At 44.5% G+C, this 21,277-nt stretch overlaps 1 protein-coding gene across 2 annotated transcripts in view; it reads right to left on the bottom strand.

Annotated features, from left to right (window-relative positions):
* bckdhb (branched chain keto acid dehydrogenase E1 subunit beta) overlaps window positions 1–21,277 on the bottom strand; it is a 380,244-nt gene that overhangs the window by 281,827 nt on the left and 77,140 nt on the right. For both annotated transcript variants that reach the window (XM_038799321.1, XM_038799322.1), the window contains exon 5: window positions 12,583–12,738. In XM_038799321.1, coding sequence (XP_038655249.1) covers window positions 12,583–12,738 — 156 coding nt within the window. The remainder of the gene's footprint in view (window positions 1–12,582; window positions 12,739–21,277) is intronic.

Below are 21,277 nucleotides of genomic sequence, written 5' to 3'. Positions count from 1 at the left end.
TTGTTTTGCAGCTTGGGTCATTGCTGTGTGGAGACAAGGAAGTCAAAGAGACATTTTCAGAAGCTGTGGAAAGGGGCAGTTTTTTTTGAGAAAGCCTTGGAGAGCAGAGTTGAATTTTGATCTATTAGTGACGGCTCCTCTTCTATTCTTACCGGCCAGGTACTCTATGACCCCAGTGGTAATAGCATTGCTAAGAGTTTGGAACCAGTTTAGGCAACATTTTAAGATAGAGTCGATGTCGCTATGGGCAGCAATATGTGGGAATCACTAAATATCCCAACGGGATTGGACTCACTGTACAAGGTCTGGGAGCGGGAGGGTACAGAGAGGTTTAGGTACTTATTGGTGCAGGGTAGGTTTGCAGAGCTGGAGGAACTGGTGGAAAAGTTTCAGCTTCTGGGGGAAATCGGTTCAGATATTTACAGGCGAGGAACTTTTTTCACACGGAGCTTTCTATGTTTCCTCAGTTGCCGCCACCCTCGCTTTTGAACAAGGTTGTGTCTTTGGATGAGATATGGGGGTGGGGAAAATCTCGGATATCTATGGGCAGTTATAATAAGAATCTTTATTGTCACAAGTAGGCCAAATTCCGGCGCCTGTTCGGGTACACAGAGGGAGAATTCAGACAATCCAATTCACCTGACAGCACGTCTTTCGGGATTTGTGGGAGGAAACCGGAACACCCGGAGAAAACCCACACAGACACAGGGAGAATGTGCAGACTCCAGACAGATAGTGACCCAAGCCGGGAATCGAACCTGGGACCCTGGTGCTGTTAAGCAACAGTGCTAACCACTGTGCTACTGTGCCGCCCACTTCATGGAGCGGGAGAGAGCTTCACTGGAGGAGATAAAGAGACAATGGGAGGAAGGGTGGGGCTGTACATTTGAGGGGACGGGGGGTGGGGGGTATGGAATGAGGCCCTACACAAGGTAAACACTACCCCCCTAAGTGTGTGAGCCTGTGCCTGATCCAGTTTAAATTTGTGCACACAAGACTAAAACACGCATATACTAGTTCCTTCCGGAGGTGGAGGACAGATGCGGGCAGTGTTTAAGGGGGCTAACAAACCACTCGCACATGTTCTGGTCCTGTCCTAAATTGGGGAAGTTCTGGGAGAATTTTTTTAAAAATAAATTTAGGGTACCCAATTCATTTTTTCCAATTAAGGGGCAATTTAACGTGGCTAATCTGCCTACCCTGCACATCTTTGGGTTGTGGGGGCGAATGCGCAAACTCCACATGGGCAGTGACCAGAGCCGGGATCGAACCTGGTACCTCAGCCCCGTGAGGCAGCACTGCTATCCACTGCGCCACCGTGCTGCCCCTGGGAGAATTTTTTTGACACAATGTGAGAGATTTTGGGGGTACAGGTGGTGCCGAGCCTATGCGTGGCTATATCTGGGGTATCCGATAAACCAGAGCTGCAGGGTGGGAAAAGGGCTGGCGTGTTGGTCTACCCAGAGGAGAATTCTGCTAGGGTGGTGGATGGAGGAGCATGGGGTAGGGGTTTCTTGCACAAAAGACAGGCATGTGAGGTGGGTTGGTTGTTTACTATTATAATAATTGCACAAAGTTGTACAGTGGTTGTGCATAATGTAAAATGGATATTGTCCTGAATAAAAATACTGTTTAAAATAGAATTGTGATCTGCCTGACACTTGAGTCCACAATTCTCCCACAGTAAATAGATTGAGAGCTGTACGTTTCATGTTGTTTAATGGGAAATTGAGTGGTGTGTTTAAGGTGTAAATTGTAAACTGTTCTTTTCGGGTGTGAAGTTAAAAAGTTTAAGGCTGCATTCATAATAAAGTTTTGTTTTAAAATTAACCAAGCCCTATTTCTTCATGCAATCATCCAGGATTACTTCCTTCCACACTGTCTTTCAAATAAACTAAAATATTGGGGTTTTGGTCCAGTATCCTGGCCACTGTTGGGGTCTAGTCTGGGATTATAATACAGCCTTACCCAGACATCCCGTTAATTAATGTAACAATTTAATCAGAAAACACATTTTCCATCCTATTAATGGTGTTTGGCTCCAATTCTTTTCCTGTTCTGATATAATCGTCCTTTGTCAGCATATAATTATATAATTGTTAATACATAATAAGGGCAATCAAAAACTAATGGGGGCAGGCAGCTCCATAATTATGCCCATCCTTGAAGGTGGCAGGGTCCAGCATGGGTGCAAAAGATACAGCTGACTCAGTAACTATCCTCAGCCAGTAGTATATGATTCATCTCTGCATCCTCCTGAGGTCCCCACCATCACAAATACCAATCAATTCGATTCACCATGTAAATTCAAAACAAGCTGAGTCCACTAATTACAGCCAGACAGCCCGGCACCATCCCCGCTCTAGTGCTGAAGATTTGCACTCACAACTAGCCATGTTTCTCACCAAACTTTTCCAATATAACACTGGCATATACCCAGTAAAATGAAAGATTGACCGGGCATGTTTTGTCCCCAAAAATGGACAAATACAATTCTTCCAATTACTGCCCTATCAGCTGACACTCAATCATAAGCATAATGATGCACAGTCAACTACTATCAAGCTGCACTTACATTTATTGCTAATTCATTAACATTATATGAATATCACTGGCTAGGCCAGCATTTATTGTCCATTCCTAATTACCCTTGAGACATTAGTGGAAGAGCAGCCTTCTCAAATCACTGAAGCCCATGGCGCTGTTCGGAAGAGAAATCCTGGATTTTGACCAAGCGGCAGCAAAGGAACAGCAATATATTTCCAAGTCAGGGTGGTGAGTGACTTGGAGGGGAACTTCCGCGGTTGGGTCGCAGGCAGGTGTCGGAAGCAACTGTTCATGACGTTCCAGATCGCAGGAGAAGCCGTGGCCAAGTTTTCAGACTATCAGCCACAACTGGCTTTTAAGTTGAGAATGCCAGCTGCAGCTAGTCTTTAAATGCAAACGCTGGAGTCTTCCCACCAGACGTGGCAGCAGAGAGCAGGCTACACCCCGTACACTGATGTCATGCCCTGTAGGTCCGTGCTTTGGGCGCAAAATCATGGTGGAGAGATTCTTTAATTTCCTATATTCCAGCAAGCAAACCGCAGGACTGTGTGAAGAACTGAAGATGGATCATTTTGTAATAAGGAAGAGAGGGCCAGAGATACAAACAGACCAGAATCTCACAATTAAATCTGCTGGAGAGAGCTTCTAAGGAGAGTACACGGCAGGACAAAGCAGTGCTTGTGTGAGTTGAAGATAGATCTCCAGGGCCTCTTGTGAACAAACAATTAAGAAGAAACTGAAATCGGGAACAAAGCAGTATAAAGATGATTTCTTGAGGTATGGCACTTTTAATTTTGCCAATGCAAAAAAAAAGGGTGCATAGCTCTTGTTTATATATACTTCAAATAAAAGTTTAAAACCCTCAAACTTCAAAGGTATTTGCAGTATAAGCAAGGATGCAGTGAGAACTTAAATCATCAGCTGAAGACTTTAGCAGCAATGTAACATTGAATGACAAAACAAGTGAGATCCTAAGGACCAAGCAGGCTTGCCTGCCACTTTAAAGGTAAGCAAAGATGGTAGGTCGCAAGGTCAGCCGGCATGGGTCAGGAAGGTTAACTCGCGTGGGACGTGAAGGTCGGCATTGGTCCTAAACGTCGGACAGTTGGGAAAAGTGGGTCCAAAGAAAACAAGTTTGAAAAACACTGTTCTAGATGGTAGTGGTTGTGGGTTTGGAAGATGCTGTCTAAGGAGCCTTGATCAAGTCCTGCAGTTCATTTTGTAGATTGAACACATTGCTGCTACTGTGTCTCAGTGGTGGAGAGAGTGAATGTTTGTAGAATGGGTGGCAATCGTGCAGGCTGCTTTGTTGACCGGCAAGAACCGTTAAATGTGGTTCATTTAGACTTTCAGAAGGATTGCGACAAGGTCTCACATAGCAGATGATATGTAACGGTAAAACGCATGGGATTACGGGTAGTGTCTTGAGGTAGATGGAAAGCTGGTTAGCAAACATGAAGCAAAAAGTTGGAATAAATGGATCTTTCTCTGATTGGCAGGCAGTGAATAGTGGGGAACAAAGAACAAAGAAAAGTACAGCACAGGAACAGGCCCTCAGCCCTCCAAGCCCGTGGCGACCATGCTGCCCGCCTAAACTAAAATCTTCTACACTTCCTGGGTTCGTATTCCTCGATTCCCATCCTATTCATGTATTTGTCAAGATGCCCCTTAAATGTCACTATCGCCCCTGCTTCCACCACCTCCTCCGGCAGCGAGTTCCAGGCACCCACTACACTGTGTAAAAAATAATTGCCTCTTACATCTCCTCTAAACCTTGCCCCTCACACCTTAAACCTATGCCCCCTAGTAATTGACCCCACTACCCTGGGGAAAAGCCTCTGATTACCCACTCTGTTTATGCCCCTCATAATTTTGTAGACCTCCGTCGTTCCAGTGAGAACAAACCGAGTTTATTCAACGCTCCTCATAGCTATTGCCCTCCATACCAGGCAACATCCTGGTAAATCTCTTCTGCACCCTCTCTAAGCCTCCACATCCTTCTGGTTGCATGGCGACCAGAAATGAACACTATACTCCAAGTGTGGCCTAACTAAGGTTCTATACAGCTGCAACATGACTTGCCAATTTTTATACTCAATGCCCCGGCCAATGAAGGCAAGCATGCCGTATGCCTCCGTGACTACCTTCTCCACCTGTGTTGCCCCTTTCAGTGACCTGTGGACCTGTACACCTAGATCTCTCTGACTTTCAATACTCTTGAGGGTTCTACCATTCACTGTATATGCCCTACCTGCATTAGACCTTCCAAACTGCATTACCTCACATTTGTCCGGATTAAATTCCATCTGCCATCTCTCCGCCCAAGTCTCCAGACGACCTAAATCCTGCTGTATCCTCTGACAGTCCTCATCGCTATCCGCAATTCCACCAACCTTTGTGCCATCTGCAAACTTACTAATCAGACCAGTTAAATTTTCCTCCAAATCATTTAGATATACTACGAACAGCAACGGTCCCAGCACTGATTCCTGCGGAACACCACTAGTCACAGCTCTCCAATCAGAAAAACACCCTTCCATTGCTACTCTCTGCCTTCTATGACCTAGCCAGTTCTGAATCCACCTTGCCAGCTCACCCCTGATCCCGTGTGACTTCACCTTTTGTACCAGTCTACCACGAGGGACCTTGTCAAAGGCCTTAATGAAGCCCATATAGACAACATCCACTGCCCTACCTGCATCAATCATCTTTGTGACCTCTTTGTAAAACTCTATCAAGTTAGTGAGACACAACCACCCCTTCACAAAACCATGCTGCCTCTTACTAATACGTCCATTTGCTTCCAAATGGAGTAGATCCTGTCTCGAAGAATTCTCTCCAGTAATTTCCCTACCAGTGATGTATAGGCTCACCGGCCTGCAGTTCTATGGATTATCCTTGCTACCCTTCTTAAACAAAGGAACAACATTGGCTATTCTCCAGTCCTCCGGGACATTACCTGAAGACAGCGAGGATCCCTGGGGACTTATCTACCTTAATATTTTTCAAGACGCCCAACACCAAGTCTTTTTGGATCTCAATGTGACCCAGGCTATCTACACACCCTTCTCCAGACTCAACAACAATTCCTTCTCTTTGGTGAATACTGATGCAAAGTATTCATTTAGTACCTCGCCCATTTCCTCTGGCTCCACACATAGATTCCCTCGCCTGTCCTTCAGTGGGCCAACCCTTTCCATGGCTACCCTCTTGCTTTTTATGTACATGTAAAAAGCCTTGGGATTTACCTTAACCCTATTTGCCAATGAGTTTTCGTGACCTCTTCTAGCCCTCTGGACTCCTTGCTTAAGTTCCTTCCTACTTTCCTTATATTCCACACAGGCTTTGTCTGTTCCAAGCCTTCTAGCCCTGACAACTGCCTCCGTTTTCTTTTTCACAAGGCCTACAATATCTCTCGTTATCCAAGGTTCCCGAAATTTGCCATAATTATCCTTCTTCTGCACAGGAACATGCCGGTCCTGAATTCCTTTCAACTGACATTTGAAAGCCTCTCACATGTCAGATGTTGATTTACCCTCAAGCATCCACCCCCAATCTAGGTTCTTCAGTTCCCGCCTAATATTGTTATAATTAGCCTTCCCCCAATTTAGCACATTCACCCTAGGACCACTCTTATCCTTGTACACCAGCACTTTAAAACTTACTGAATTGTGGTCACTGTTCCCAAAATGCTCCCCTACTGAAACTTCCACCACGTGGCCAGGCTCATTCCCCAATACCAGGTCCAGTACAGCCCCTTCCCTAGTTGGACTGTCTACATATTGTTTTAAGAAGCCCTCCTGGATGCTCCTTACAAACTCTGCCCCGTCCAGGCCCCTAGCACTCAGTGAGTCCCAGTCAATATTGGGGAAGTTGAAGTCGCCCATCACAACAACCCTGTTGTTTTTACTCGTTTCCAAAATCTGTCCACCTATCTGCTCCTCTATCCCCCCGCTGGCTGTTGGGGGGCCTGTAGTAAACCCCCAACATTGTGAGACTGCACCCTTCCTATTCCTGATCTCTACCCATATAGCCTCGCTGCCCTCTGAGGTGTCCTCCCATAGTACAGCTGTGATATTGGCCCGAACCAGTAGCGCAACTCCTCCACCCCTTTTACATCCTCCTCTATCCCGCCTGAAACATCTAAAATCTGGAACATTTAGCTGCCAATCTTGTCCTTCCCTCAACCAGGTTCTGCAATGGCAACAACATCATAGTTCCAAGTACTAATCCAAGTTCTAAGTTCATCTGCCTTACCCATAATACTTCTTGCATTAAAACATATGCACTTCAGGCCACCAGAACCGCTGTTTTCAGCAACATCTCCCTGTCTGCTCTTCCTGAGAGCCATGCTGGCCCTATTCCCTAGTTCTCCCTCAATGCTTTCACCTTCTGAACTACTGCTCTGGTACCCACCCCCCTCCATACTAGTTTAAACCCTCTTGTGTGACACTAGCAAACCTCGCAGCCAGGATATTTATGCCTCTCCAGTTTAGATGCAACCCGTCCTTCTTATACAGGTCACACCTGCCCCGGAAGAGCTCCCAGTGGTCCAGATGACGGAAACCCTCCCTCCTACACCAGCTGTTTAGTCACGTGTTTAGCTGCTCTACCTTCCTATTCCTAGCCTCAATGGCACGCGGCACAGGGAGTAATCCCAAGATTACAACCCTAGAGGTCCAATCTTTTAATTTTCGGCCTAGCTCCCTGAACTTCTGCTGCATGACCTCATGCCCCTTCCTGCCTATGTTGTTAGTACCAATATGTACAACGACCTCTGCCTGTTTGCCCTCCCCCTTCAGGATGCCCGCTACCCGTTCGGAGACATCCTGGACGGACGCAAACTGTTCACATTACATATTAATGATTTGGACGAGGGAACTCAATGTATGTGCTCCAAATTTGCAAATGATACAAAGTTGGGTGGGAGGGTGAACTGTGAGGAAGATGCAGAGATGCTTTAGCAGGATTTGGACAGGCTGCATGAATGGGCTTTACATGGCAGATGCAATATAACGTGGATAAATGTGAGGTTATAAGCTTTGGTAGCAAAAATAGGAAGGCAAATTATTATTTGAATGGGTGTAAATTGAGAGGGATATTTCACATCTGTCTTCACCCAAGAAAATGAGGGGGCAGATATCGGACTCAGGGAGAGAAACTGTGAGGTTATTGAGCAAGTTTCCATAGGAAGAGACACATATTAACAAGCTTAAAAATGAAATCTCCAGGTCCAGACAAATTGTGTGCCAGGTTGCTGTGGGAGTCGAGGGAGGGGATTGCATGAGCCCTGATCCAAATTTTTAATTCTTCTCTGGCCACAGGAGACGTGCCAGAGGACTGGAGAACCGCGAATGTGGTCCCACTATTTAAAAAAGGCTGCAGGGATAAGCCAGGAAACTACAGGCCAGTGAGTCTCACGTCAGTGGTGGGGAAACTAATAGAGAGAATGCTGAAGGAGAGAATCTATCTCCACTTGGAGAGGGAAGGTTTGATCAGGAATAGTCAGCATGGCTTTGTCAAAGGGAGGTCATGCCTAACAAATTTGATTGTATTTTTTGAGCATGTGACTAAGTGTGTAGATGAAGGTAATGCAGTTGGTGTAGTTTGCATGGATTTCAGCAAAGCATTTGACAAGGTCCCATATGGGAGACTTATAAAGAAGGCAAATGCACTTGGGATACAGGGGAACTTGATAAAAGTGGATTCAAAGTGGCTTAACTGTAGGAAACAGGATGATGACAGACAGCTGCTTTAGTGACTGGAAGCCAGTGTCCAGTGGTGACCACAGGGATCTGTGCTGGGTCCCCTATCATTCATCATTTATATAAATGACTTAGATAGCTATGTGGGGGGTAGGATCAGTAAGTTTGGGGATGGCACAAAGATAGGCCGGATGGTTAACAGTGAGGGTGAAGGTCTTGGGTTACAGGAAGATATAATCAGGATGGTCAAATGAGCAGGAAGGTGGCAGATGGAATTTAATCCTGAAAAGTGTGAGGTGCTACACTTTGGAAGGAGAAATTTAACAAGGAAATATTCAATGAATGGCACCACGTCGGAAGTCCTGAGGAACAAAGAGACCTTGGCGTGTTTGTAAATAAATCTCTGACGGCAGAAGGGCAGGTTAATAGGGCAGTGAAAAAAGCAAATGGTACACTTGCCTTTATCAATCGTAGCATAGATTACAAAAGCAAGGAAGTCATGTTGGAGTTATACAGAACATTGGTACGGCCACAGCTGGTGTTCCATGTGCAGTTCTAGTCGCCACATTATCGGAGCACAGTAGCAGAGTGGTTAGTACTATGGCCTCACAGCAGCAGGGTCCCAGATTCGATTTCCGACTTGGGTCACTGTCTGTGTGGAGTCTGCACTTTCTCCCCGTGTCTGCATGGGTTTCCTCCGGGTGCTCAGGTTTCTTCCCACATGTTCCGAAAGTCGTGCTTGTTCGGTAATTTGGACATTCTGTGTACCCGAACATTCTAGAATGTGGCAACGAGGAGATTTTCACAGTAACTTTATTGCAGTGTTAATGTAAGCATTCTTGTGACAATAAAGATTATTATGTTATTATTATAGTATAGGAATGGTGTGATGCACTGGAGAGGGTGCAGAGGCGTTGCACCAGGATGTTGCCTGGGATGGAACATTTTAGTTATGAAGAGAAGTTGGATAGGCTTGGGTTGTTTTCACTGGAGCAGAGAAGACTGAGAGGCGACCTGATCGAGGTGCACAAGATTATGAGGAGCATGGACAGGGTGGATACGGAGCAGCTGTTCCCCTTAGTGAAGGGTTGGTTACAAGGGGACACAAGTTCAAGATGAGGGGTGGGAGGTTCACAGGGGATTTGAGAAAAAAACATTTTTACCCAGAGGGTGATGACAGTCTGTAACGCATCGTCTAATAGGGTGGTAGAGGCGGGTTGCCTCGCATCCTTGAAAAAGTACCTGGATGAGCACTAGATGAACATAATAACATGCAAGTCTTAACATGGGGATGAGAAAATATAAGCCATGATTGAATGGCGGAGCAGACTCGATGAGCCGAGTGGCCTAATTCTGCTCCTGTGTTTTATGGTCTTATGGAGGCTATGGGCCAGGTACTGGCAAATGGGATTAGGATTGGCAGATCAGGTGCTTTTCATGCGACGGTGAAGGCTCGATGGGCTGGAGGGTGTTTTCTGCATTGTATTTTTCTGTGATTCTGGATACTCAGTGAGACCTTGTTGTTCTCGTGCATCAGTCGCTGAAAGTAAGCATGCAGGTACAGCAGGCGGTAAAGAAGGCAAATGGTATGTTGGCCTTCATAGCGAGAGGATTTGAGTACAGGAATAGAGATGTTTTACTTCAATTGTATAGGGCATTGGTGAGGCCACACCAGGTGTATTGTTGCAATTTTGGTGTCCTTATCTGAGGAAGGATGTTCTTGATGGAGGGAGTGCAATTAAGGTTTACCAGGCTGATTCCTTGGATGACAGGATTGTTATACGAGGACAGTCTAAATCAGCTAGGATTATATTCATTGAAATTTAGAAGAATGAGAGGGGTTCTCATAAAAACTTATAAAATTCTAACAGGATTAGACAGGGTAGATTCAGAAAGAATGTTCCCGATGGCAGGGGAGTCCAGAACTAGGGGTCATCATTTGAGGACTGAGGGATGATGAATCTGTGGAATTCACTACCACAGAAAGTATTTGAGGTCAAAACATTGTGTAATTTCAAGAAGGAATTAGATATGGATCAAGAGATAGGGGAGAAGACAGGATCAGGGAATTAAACTTTATGAGCAGCCATGATCACAATGAATGGCAGAGCAGGCTCGAAGGGCTGAATGGCCTCCTCCTACTTATATTTTCTATGTTTCTATGGATGGTGCCTAGTTTGAGTGTTGTTGGAGCTGAACATATCCAGGCAAATGTGAGGTATTTCAACACATTCCTGACTTGTACCTTGCAGATTGTGGACAGACTTTGAGGCGTCAGGACCAGAAGGCTCCAGACCGTATTACAGCCTTGGTCCAAACATAGACAGAAGAGTGAAATTCCAGATGAAGTGACACTTATTGTATTGGAGATGAAATCAGCACTTGCTCAAGAATGGCATTAAGGAACCCAATTAAAATTGCAATAATGGGGAAAGCCCTCCATTAGCTGGCATCATATCTAGCACAAAAGATAGTTGTAGCTGTTGGAAATCAATCGGCAGCCACAGGAAATCATGGTCGATGTTCCTCAGGGAAATTTTCCAGACCTAACCATTTTCCCTCCATCATTAGGTCTGAAATGGGAATGCTGGCTCTTTGTTCAGGTCCATTCTTAATTTCTCCAGTAACAAAGAAGTCTGTGCCCACATGCAGCAAAACCTGCGCAAGATTCGGACTTAGGCTGAGAAATGACAAATTACATTTGCCGCACAGAAATGCCAGGTAATAAGCATCTCCAACTAGAGAGAATCAAACCATCTCCTCCTGACATTCAGACGGATTTTTTTTTTTTTTTTTACTTCATTTTATACGGGATGTGGGCTTCGCTGGTTAGACCAGCATTTATTGCCCATCCCTAGTTGCCCTTCAGAAGGTGGTGATGAGTTGACTTCTTGTACCGCTGCAGTCCTTGAGGTGTAGGTACACCCACTGTGCCCAGCGACAGTGAAAGAACGGCGATATATTTCTAAGTCAGGGTGGTGAATGACTTGGAGCGGAACCATTGCTGAATCCTCCACCATCTACATTCTGGGGACTATTATTAACCAGAAACCTAACTCCACCAATCACATATATACTGTGGCTGCAAAAGTAGGTTAGAGGCCTGGTACCCTGCAGCAAATAACTTATCTCCCGAAAGTGTTTCCACTGTCTATAAAGGCACATGTCAGGTGTGGGATAGAATACTCTCCACTTGCCTGCCTGGAACAATGAAGTTTCAAGAAGCTCAACACCATCTAGTTTAAAGCAGCCTACCTGATTGGCACCCTATTCACCACCTTAAACATTCCCACCTTCAAACACCAGTTCATCTTGGCTACAGTGTGTACCATTGTATCAACTCGCTGAGGCTTCATGAACAGTACCTTCAAAGCCCACAAACTCAACCTCCTAAAGGACAAGGTCAACAGATGTCTGGGAATTACTTGAGAAAGGATGTACTGGCAGTGGAGAGGGTGCAGGAGATTCACTAAGTTGATTCTGAAGTTGAGAGGATTGGCTTATGAGGAGAGACTGAGTGGACTGGGACTATACTGTTTGGAATTTAGATGAGGGGTGATCTTATAGAAACATATAAAATTATGAAGAGAACAGATCAGAAAGAAGCAGGGAGGTTGTTTCCACTGGTGAGTGAAACTAGAATTTGGGGGCATAGCCTCAAAATAAGGGGGAGCAGATTTAGTTCTGAGTTGAAGAGGAACATCTTCACCCAAAGGGTTGTGAATTAGTGGAATTCCCTGCCCAGTGAAGTAGTTGAAGCTATCTCATTGGATGTTTTTAAGACAAAGATAGATAGATTTTTAAACAGTAAAATAATTAAGGGTTATGGTGAGCGGGCGGGTAAGTGGAGCTGAATCCACAAAAATATCAGTCATGATCTTACTGAATGGCGGAGAAGGCTCAAGGGGCCAGATGGCCTACTCCTGCTCAGAGTTCTTATGTTCTTAACAAAACTATCTGTGTGTGCCTTTCAAGTAACACACTAACCTCACTTGTAAATATGCAACTGTTTCTTTAACATCACCATGTCAAAATCCTGGAACTGCGTTGTGCTTACACAGTGCAAGAATCAAACTCTCCAAAGGTCTTGGGTAGTCTGTCTAGATGCAAAGAAAATCACCCTGTACTTATTTCAGGATCATACCTCAAACTAAATCCTCAACTGAATGTGTATGTTCACCATTCCCAGACCGCCACACTCCATTTCTCCATACTCTTTTAAATTGAGCACTGTTTTTGCTTTGGGTGTGTATTTATAAGCTGAAATAGCGAAAACCTCTTTGAACTAGTTGATTTACAAAAATGAAAATTGTTGTCCTGGAATGCTCACCTTAACTCCAGGGATATGAGAAAAGAAAGCCTCAGGACTCTGAGAATGATAAATCGATCCATGGCCAACACACCCCCAGGGTGCTCGAATTGTTAAACTTCCACAGTCAAATAAGCTCCCAGAGCGATAGCGATACTTAGCAGCTTCATTAACAATCTGAAAATAAAATTTAGAACAAAGTGAAAACTATAGTTTAATTTCAACACCATAGAATGTATTTCTGTTCATACATGTGCGTTGGAGAAAGGGAACCCTTCCCACATTAAAATGGCTAAAAGATTCAGGACAGAATAATCATCAATTTACAAATTGTACAAGGCACACGGTTGGTGAAAACCTTTGATTCCCCTTGAGAGAAACATAAAGGCAGAGGCAAAAAAAAGTCACCTAAAGTAAATTTTAAGTTTAAGCACATCACAAAAAAGCTTCCTAGTTATTGGAACTGTACCAATGCCCAATTTCTGCACATTTGTGCTGCCATTTCAAAAAATAGTAATTATAAAAGAAATAAACAAGAGAGGAAAATGGGAGCAGGAGAAGCATTGGTAGGTTTCGCTCATGTGCAGTTGCGATGCCAAGGCTATGGGCCAAGTGGTGGAAAATGGGAATAGGATACTTAAGTGGGTGTTTTTGACCGGTGCAGACATGATGGGTCAAAGGGCCATTTCTGTGTTGACCTCTACGATTATGATCACATGAATACCAGAATTATAAAAGGCAAACAAAGGGACCTTCGGCTTTTTTTCATCTGACAATTCCCATGCTACAAATTAAGTCAGACAGAATCTAAATCTGCAAAACCAATATGATGTAATACAGCATGTTTAAAAAAGGAATGCCATGTAAACTGTAAAAGAAAAAACTGAGACGCGATCAGAGATGTCAGTGAATTGGTTCTTAACATTTCAAGTCACTGCACAAAAACAATCTGCAAGGTAACAATGCTCAACTATGTTCCCAAACCAGATTTGAAATCAGGGCAAAATAAAGCAAGCTGTCAATAATTCAGGAAAGAAACATTGGAAATTAATATGGAACAGTGTGGACACAAAAGATTCAAGGGTTAAAATTTGAGGACAAGCAACATTACCTTGATTGTATTTGTTTGGGTTTAGAAAGCTGAGAGAATAACTGATCATAGGGACTAAAATAATGAGGTTTCAAATGGGATTAAGCCAAAGAAGCTGTTTCCCTTCGTGAAGGAATCCTGAACAGTCAAAATTTAAATTTATGACCTTGGGTTACTATAGCTTCCTTTTTGCTGTTGTGGTGAATGTAAAATATGGATATACATTGTATTATATGTATCTGTTGTAGTAATGGGTTTAAAAGCCTGGGTTACGGTGTATATGTCTGCTGTGTTATATATTTTTTAAATCCTTCTTTAAAAGACAGACAGACACTATGGCTTCAGAAGGTGCAATTACAATGCCATAAAAGTGAGATCATTGTTATTTCAAACCATGCTTATATTTAAAAGGAGGTGCCTAATGGGATTTTGTTATGAATTCTCGGGAGTAGATAATTAGAGACATTGTGTTCAAACGTTATTCATTCGATCATGGGATTTGAGTGGGATAAAGCTGATGTTGTAATGGGAGGGGCCAGGTCTGTGGCAGTCAGTTTTGGAGTTCATCTTCCTGGAAAGTGTAATCTGAACAGAAACTTCTGTAAAGGTCTGTCAGGTTAAGCAACAGTCTGACACAGACAAGAATCGACAGGCTGTTCGACAGGATCTCTCTCTTCAAGCAGTCACTCATCAGGTTTTTCTATCCAATAAAGATAGGTAACTAATCATGTGCTTGCTAAACTTTATTTAAAAGTGGGTAGTGATCTATGATGGGTTTTGCTTGATTGGAGATTAACAAGGTAGCAGTTATGGGCTAAGTGTTTCGTTTTGTCGCTAAGCATCGTTTAACTGGTAATTGTAAGCAATATCTCTGTGCTGTTAAAGGTAATTTAATACTGTGTTAATAAGAAATGTGTTTCAATATACCATGTCCCTATTTCTGAGTGTAATGTGGCAGGAGGATGGGAACCAGATTAGGAAGTTAGAGGTCAGTAAAGAGGCAGCAACGAAAGCCAGTAAATTACTGGGATAATAAACTCAATGTGACTAAGGGGAAGAGTAGACAGGGAAGAGATGATGATCGCAAAGGGACAGGTGGTCTGAGGTGCATTTGTTTTAATGCGAGAAGTGTAGCAGGTAAGGCAGATGAACTTCGGGCTATACCTGGGAATATGATGTTATTGGTATTACTGAGACTTGGTTGAGGGATGGGCAAGACTGGCAACTAAATATTCAGGGTATAGGTGCTTTAGGAGGGATAGAGAGGGAGGTAAAAGGGGTGGAGGAGTTGCATTACTGGTCAGAGATTATATCACAGCTGTGATTAAGGAGGGCACGATGGAGGATTCGAGAACTGAGGCAATATGGATAGAGCTAAGAAATAGGGAGGGTGCAGTAACATTGTTGGGACTTTACTATAGGCCTCCCAAAAGCGAGCGTGAAGTAGAGGTACAAATATGTAGTCAGATTATAGAACAATGTAGGAGCAATAGAGTGGTTGTGATGGGAGATTTTAACTTCCCCAACATTGAATGGGACTCATGTAGTGGAGGCGTAGATGGAGCAGAATTTGTAAGGAGCATCCAGGAGAGTTTTTTAGAGCAGTATGTAAATAGTCCAACTCAGGAAGGGGCCATACTGGACCTGGTATTGGGGAATGATCCCGGCCAGGTGGTTGCCGTTTCAGTCGGCGATTACTTTGGGAATAGCGATCACAATTCCATACGTTTTAGAATACTCATGGACAAAGACGAGAGTGGTCCTAAAGGAAGAGTGCTAAATTGGGGAAAGGCCAACTTAACAAAATTCGGCAGGAGCTCGGGAATGTGATTGGGAGCAGCTGTTTAAGGGTAAATCCACATTTGAAATGTGGGAGTCTTTTAAGGAAATGTTGATTAGAGTGCAGGACAGACATGTTCCTGTGAAAATGAGAGATATAAATGGCAAGATTAGGGAACCATGGATGATGGGTGAAATTGTGAGACTAGCTAAGATGAAAAAGGAAGCATACATAAGATCGAGGCGACTCTAAACTGATGAAGCTTTGGAGGAATATCGGGAAAGTAGGACAAATCTCAAATGCGCAATAAAGAGGGCTGAAAGGGGTCATGAAATATCTTTGGCTAACAGGGTTAAGGAAAATCCCAAAGTCTTTTATTCGTATATAAGGCGCAAGAGGGTAACTAGAGAAAGGATGGGCCCACTCAAAGACAAAAGAGGGAATTTATGCGTGGAGTCAGAGGAAATGAGTGAGCTTCTTAATGAGTACTTTGCATTGGTATTCACCAAGGAGAGGGACATGATGGATGTTGAGGCTAGGGATGGATGTTTAAATACTCTTAGGTCATGTCGGCATAAGGAAGGGGGAGGTTGTGGGTGTTCTAAAAGACATTAAGGTGGAAAAGTCCCCAGGACCGGATGGGATCTATCCCAGGTTACTGAGGGAAGCGAGGGTCGAAATAGCTGGGGCCTTAACAGATATCTTTGCAGCATCCTTGAGCACGGGTGAGGTCCCGGAGGATTGGAGAATTGCTAATGTTGTCCCTTTGTTTAAGAAGGGTAGCAGGGATAATCCAGGGAATTATAGACCTGTGAGCTTGACGTCAGTGGTAGGCAAACTGTTGGAGAAGATACTGAGGGATAGGATCTATTCACATTTGGAAGAAAATAGACTTATCAGTGATAGGTAGCATGGTTTTGTGCAGGGAAGATCATGTCTTACAAACCTAATAGAATTCTTTGAGGAAGTGACAAAGTTAATTGATGAGGGAAAGGCTGTAGATGTCATATACATGGACTTCAGTAAAGCATTTGATAAAGTTTCCCATGGCAGGTTGATGGAAAAAGTGAAGTTGTATGGGGTTCAGGATGCACTAGCTAGATGGATAAAGACCTGGCTGGGCAACAGGAGACAGAGAGTAGTGGTGGAAGGGAGTGTCTCAGAATGAAGAAAGGTGACTAGTGGTGTTCCACAGGGATCTGTGCTCGGACCACTGTTATTTGTGATATACATAAATGATCTGGACGAAGGTATAAGTGGTCTGATGAGCAAGTTTGCAGATGATACTAAGATTGGTGGAGTTGCAGATAGTGAGGCGGACTGTCAGAGAATACAGCAAAATATAGATAGATTGGAGAGTTGGGCAGAGAAATGGCAGATGGAGTTCAATCCAGGCAAATGCGAGATGATGCATTTTGGAAAATCTAACTCCAGAGCCGACTATATGGTCAATGGAAGAGTCCTGGGGAAAATTGATGTACAGAGAGATCTGAGAGTTCAGGTCCATTGTACACTGAAGGTGGCAACGCAGGTCGATAGAGTGGTCAAGAAGGCACACAGCATGCTTGCCTTCATCGGACGGGGTATTGAGTACAAGAGTCGGCAGGTCATGTTACAGTTGTATATGACTTTGGTTAGGCCACATTTGGAATACTACGTGCAGTTCTGGTCGCCACATTACCAGAAGGATGTGGATGCTTTAGAGAGGGTGCAGAGGAGGTTCACCAGGATGTTGCCTGGTATGGAGGGTGCTAGCTGTGAAGAAAGGTTGAGTAGATTAGGATTGTTTTCGTTGGAAAGACGGAGGTTGAGGGGAGACCTGATTGAGGTCTACAAAATTATGAGAGGTATGGACAGGGTGGATAGCAACAAGCTTTTTCCAAGAGTGGGGGTGTCAATTACAAGGGGTCACGATTTCAAGGTGAGAGGGGAAAAGTTTAAGGGAAATGTGCATGGAAAGTTTTTTACGCAGAGGCTGCTGGGTGCCTGGAATGCTTTGCCAGCGGAGGTGGTAGAGGCGGGCACGATAGCATCATTTAAGATGCATCTGGACAGATATTTAACAGGTGGGGAACAGAGAGAAGTAGATCTTGGAAAATAGGCAAAAGGTTTAGATAAAGGATCTGGATCGGCGCAGGCTGGGAGGGCCGAAGGGCCTGTTCCTGTGCTGTAATTTTCTTTGTTTCTTTGTTTTTTTTGTAGGTGCCTGGTCCGGGGTCGTTATGCTATATATTACATCTGCCCTTTCAGTTGGAGAGGTGAAAATGAAGTTTGTTCAACATCTCTGCTTGCCGTGAATCCACATGTTAAGTTTTTATCCGTGCAGTTTACAACAGAAAGATGGTGACAATGCAAGGATGGGATTCTCCCCTTCCCGTACCAGCCTCCCCGAACAGGCGCCGGAACGTGGTGACTAGGGGCCAGTAGAAGATAGATAGATAGAGAAATACAGCACAGAACAGGCCCTTCGGCCCACGATGTTGCGCCGAACTTTTGTCCTAGGTTAATCATAGAATTTTGGACAATTTTACATGGCCAATCCACCCAACCTGCACATCTTTGGACTGTGGGAGGAAACCGGAGTACCCGGAGGAAACCCACGCAGTCACGGAGAGGATGTGCAGACTCCACACAGACAGCGACCCAAGTCGAAATCGAACTTGGGACCTTGGAGCTGTGAAGCAATTGTGCTATCCACAATGCTACCGTGCTGCCCTTAAGAAGAAGTTAATCTACACTCCATTATTCTACCCTAATCCATGTACCTATCCAATAGCCGCTTGAAGGTCCCTAACGTTTCCGACTCAACTACTTCCACAGGCAGTGCAGTCCATGCCCCCACTACTCTCTGGGTAAGGAACCTACCTCTGACATCCCCTCTATATCTTCCACCATTTATCTTAAATTTATGTCCCCTTGTAATGGTGTGTTCCACCCGGGGAAAAAGTCTCTGACTGTCTACTCTATCTATTCCCCTAATGATCTTATAACCTCTATCAAGTCGCCCCTCATCCTTCTCCGTTCTAATGAGAAAAGGCCTAGCACCCTCAACCTTTCCTCGTATGACCTACTCTCCATTCCAGGCAACATCCTGGTAAATCTCCTTTGCACCTTTTCCAAAGCTTCCACATCCTTCCTAAAATGAGGTGACCAGAACTGCACACAGTACTCCAAATGTGGCCTGACCAAGGTTTTGTACAGCTGCATCATCACCACACGGCTCTTAAATTCAATCCCTCTGCTAATGATCGCTAGCACACCACAGGCCTTCTTCACAGCTCTATCCACTTGAGTGGCAACTTTCAAAGATCTATGAACATAGACCCCAAGATCTCTTTGCTCCTCCACATTGCCAAGAACCCTACCATTAACCCTGTATTCCGCATTCATATTTGTCCTTCCAAAATGGACAACCTCACACTTGTCAGGGTCCTTCCAAAATGGACAACCTCACTCCATCTGCCACTTCTCAGCCCAGCTCTGCGTTCTATCTATGTCTCTTTGAAGCCGACAACAGCCCTCCTCACTATCCACAACTCCACCAATCTTCGTATCATCTGCAAATTTACTGACCCACCCTTCAACTCCCTCATCCAAGTCGTTAATGAAAATCACAAACAGCAGAGGACCTAGAACTGATCCCTGCGGTATGCCACTGGTAACTGGGCTCCAGGCTGAATATTTGCCATCCACCACCACTCTCTGTCTTCTATCGGTTAGCCAGTTTGTTATCCAACTGACCAAATTTCCCACTATCCCATGCCTCCTTACTTTCTGCATAAGCCTACCATGGGGAACCTTATCAAATGCCTTACTAAAATCCATGTAGACTACAGCCACTGCTTTACCTTCATCCACATGCTTGTTCACCTCCTCAAAGAAGTCAATAAGACTTGTAAGGCAAGACCTACCCCTCACAAATCCGTGCTGACTATCCCTAATCAAGCAATGCCTTTCCAGATGCTCAGATGTGTGTGAACGTTGCGGGGGGGTGGGCCCACTAATCACGTTCATATGTTTTGGTCCTGTCCAAAGCTAGAGGATTACTGGAAGGAGTTTTTTAGGGTAATTTCTAAAGAGGTGCACGTGAAACTGGACCGTGGCCCCCGGGAGGCCATATTCGGGTGTCGGACCAACCAGGGTTGGAAATGGGTGCGGAGGCAAATGTTGTAGCCTTCGCCTTGTTGGTCGCCCGAAGACGGATCCTAATAGGTTAGAGAGCAACCTCTCCACCCTGTATCCTGGCATGGCGGGGGGACCTGTTTGAATTCTTGACTCTTGAGAAGGTTAGGTTTGAACTGAGGGGAAGGATGGAGGGGTTCTACAATTCATGAGCATTATTCATTATGTGTGCCCTTCTCTTCTATATATGTGTATATATATATATTTCTTATCCTGTGTACATAACGGTAAATATACCTTGTTCAAAAACCCAATAAAAAACATTTATTTAAAAAAAAGTGTGGTGCTCTTTCCAAGGGCCAGCGCACTCGATGGGCCGAATGGTCTCCTTCTGCACTGTAAATTCTCCTCTAACAGTCTCCTATGCAGCACCTTGTCAAAGGCCTTCTGGAAATCTAAATAAATCACGTCCACTTTGTCTACCTTCCTTGTTACTTCCTCAAAGAACTCTAACAGATTTGTCAGACATGGCCTCCCTTTGACAAAGCCGTGCTGACTCAGTCCTATTTTATCATGCACTTCCAAGTACTCCACGATCTCTTTAATAATGGACTCTAAAATCTTACCAATGACTGAAATCAGGCTAACAGGCCTATAATTTCCCTCCCTTCTTAACAAGCAGTGTTACACTAGCCACTTTCCAGTCCTCTGGGACCCTTCCTGCCTCCAGTGATTCCTGAAAGATCACCAACCACAATCTCCTCAGCTATCTCTTTTAGGACCCTGGGGTGTAGTCCATCCGGTCCAGGTGACTTATCCACCTTCAGCCTTTCAGTTTCCCAAGAACCTTCTCCTTAGTGATGGCCACTGCACTCACCTCTGCCCCTGCCCCCCCCCCCCCCCCCCCCCCCCCCGATTCTCCTGGAGCTCTGGTGTCTTCCACAATGAAGACTGATGTAAAGTAACTATTCAGTTCCTCTGCCATTTCTTTGTTTCCTATTATTACTTCTCCAGCCACATTTTCCAGTGGTCCAATGTCTATTTTTGCCTCTCTCTTACCTTTTATATGTTGAAAAAAACTCTTCCTATCTTCTTTAATATTACTAGCTAGCTTGCACTCATATTTCATCTTCTCCCCCCTTGCTTTTTTTTGTTGTCCTCTGCTCGCTTTTAAAAGCTTTCCGATCCTCTGGCTTCCCACTAATCTTCGGCATTTTGTCTGCTTTTTCTTTTGCTTTTATGCTGTCCTGGACTTCCCTTGTCAGCCATGGATGCCTCGTCCTCCTCCTTGGGATGAATTTCTGTTGTGCCTCCCGAATACCCCCAAAAACTCCTGCCATTGCTGTTCTATTGTCTTCCCTGCTAGGCTCTTTTTCCAATCAACTCTGGCCAGCTTCTCCCTCACAGGAGAGACGGTTGTGATGGCACAAAAGAAGATGGTTGTGATGATTGGGGTTCAATCATCTCAGCTCCAAGATATCTGCAGGAGCTCTTCAGGGTAGTGTCCCAGACCTAACCATCTTCAACTATTTCACCAATGACCTCCCTTCCATCATAAGGTCAGAAGTGTGGATGTTCGCAGATGACTGCACAATGTTCACCACCATTTGCCTCAGATACAGACAGAGTCCATTCCAAACACAGCAAGATCTGGAGAATATCCAGGCTTGGACTGACAAGTGGGAAGTAACATTCGCTCAAAACAAGTGCCAAGCAATGATGAT

The sequence above is a fragment of the Scyliorhinus canicula genome, chromosome 6 (assembly GCF_902713615.1).
Source record: "Scyliorhinus canicula chromosome 6, sScyCan1.1, whole genome shotgun sequence".
NCBI classification, from domain to species: Eukaryota; Metazoa; Chordata; class Chondrichthyes; order Carcharhiniformes; family Scyliorhinidae; genus Scyliorhinus; species Scyliorhinus canicula.
Note: the sequence above shows the minus strand (reverse complement) of the source record. Positions and strands in the feature narration are given on the sequence as shown.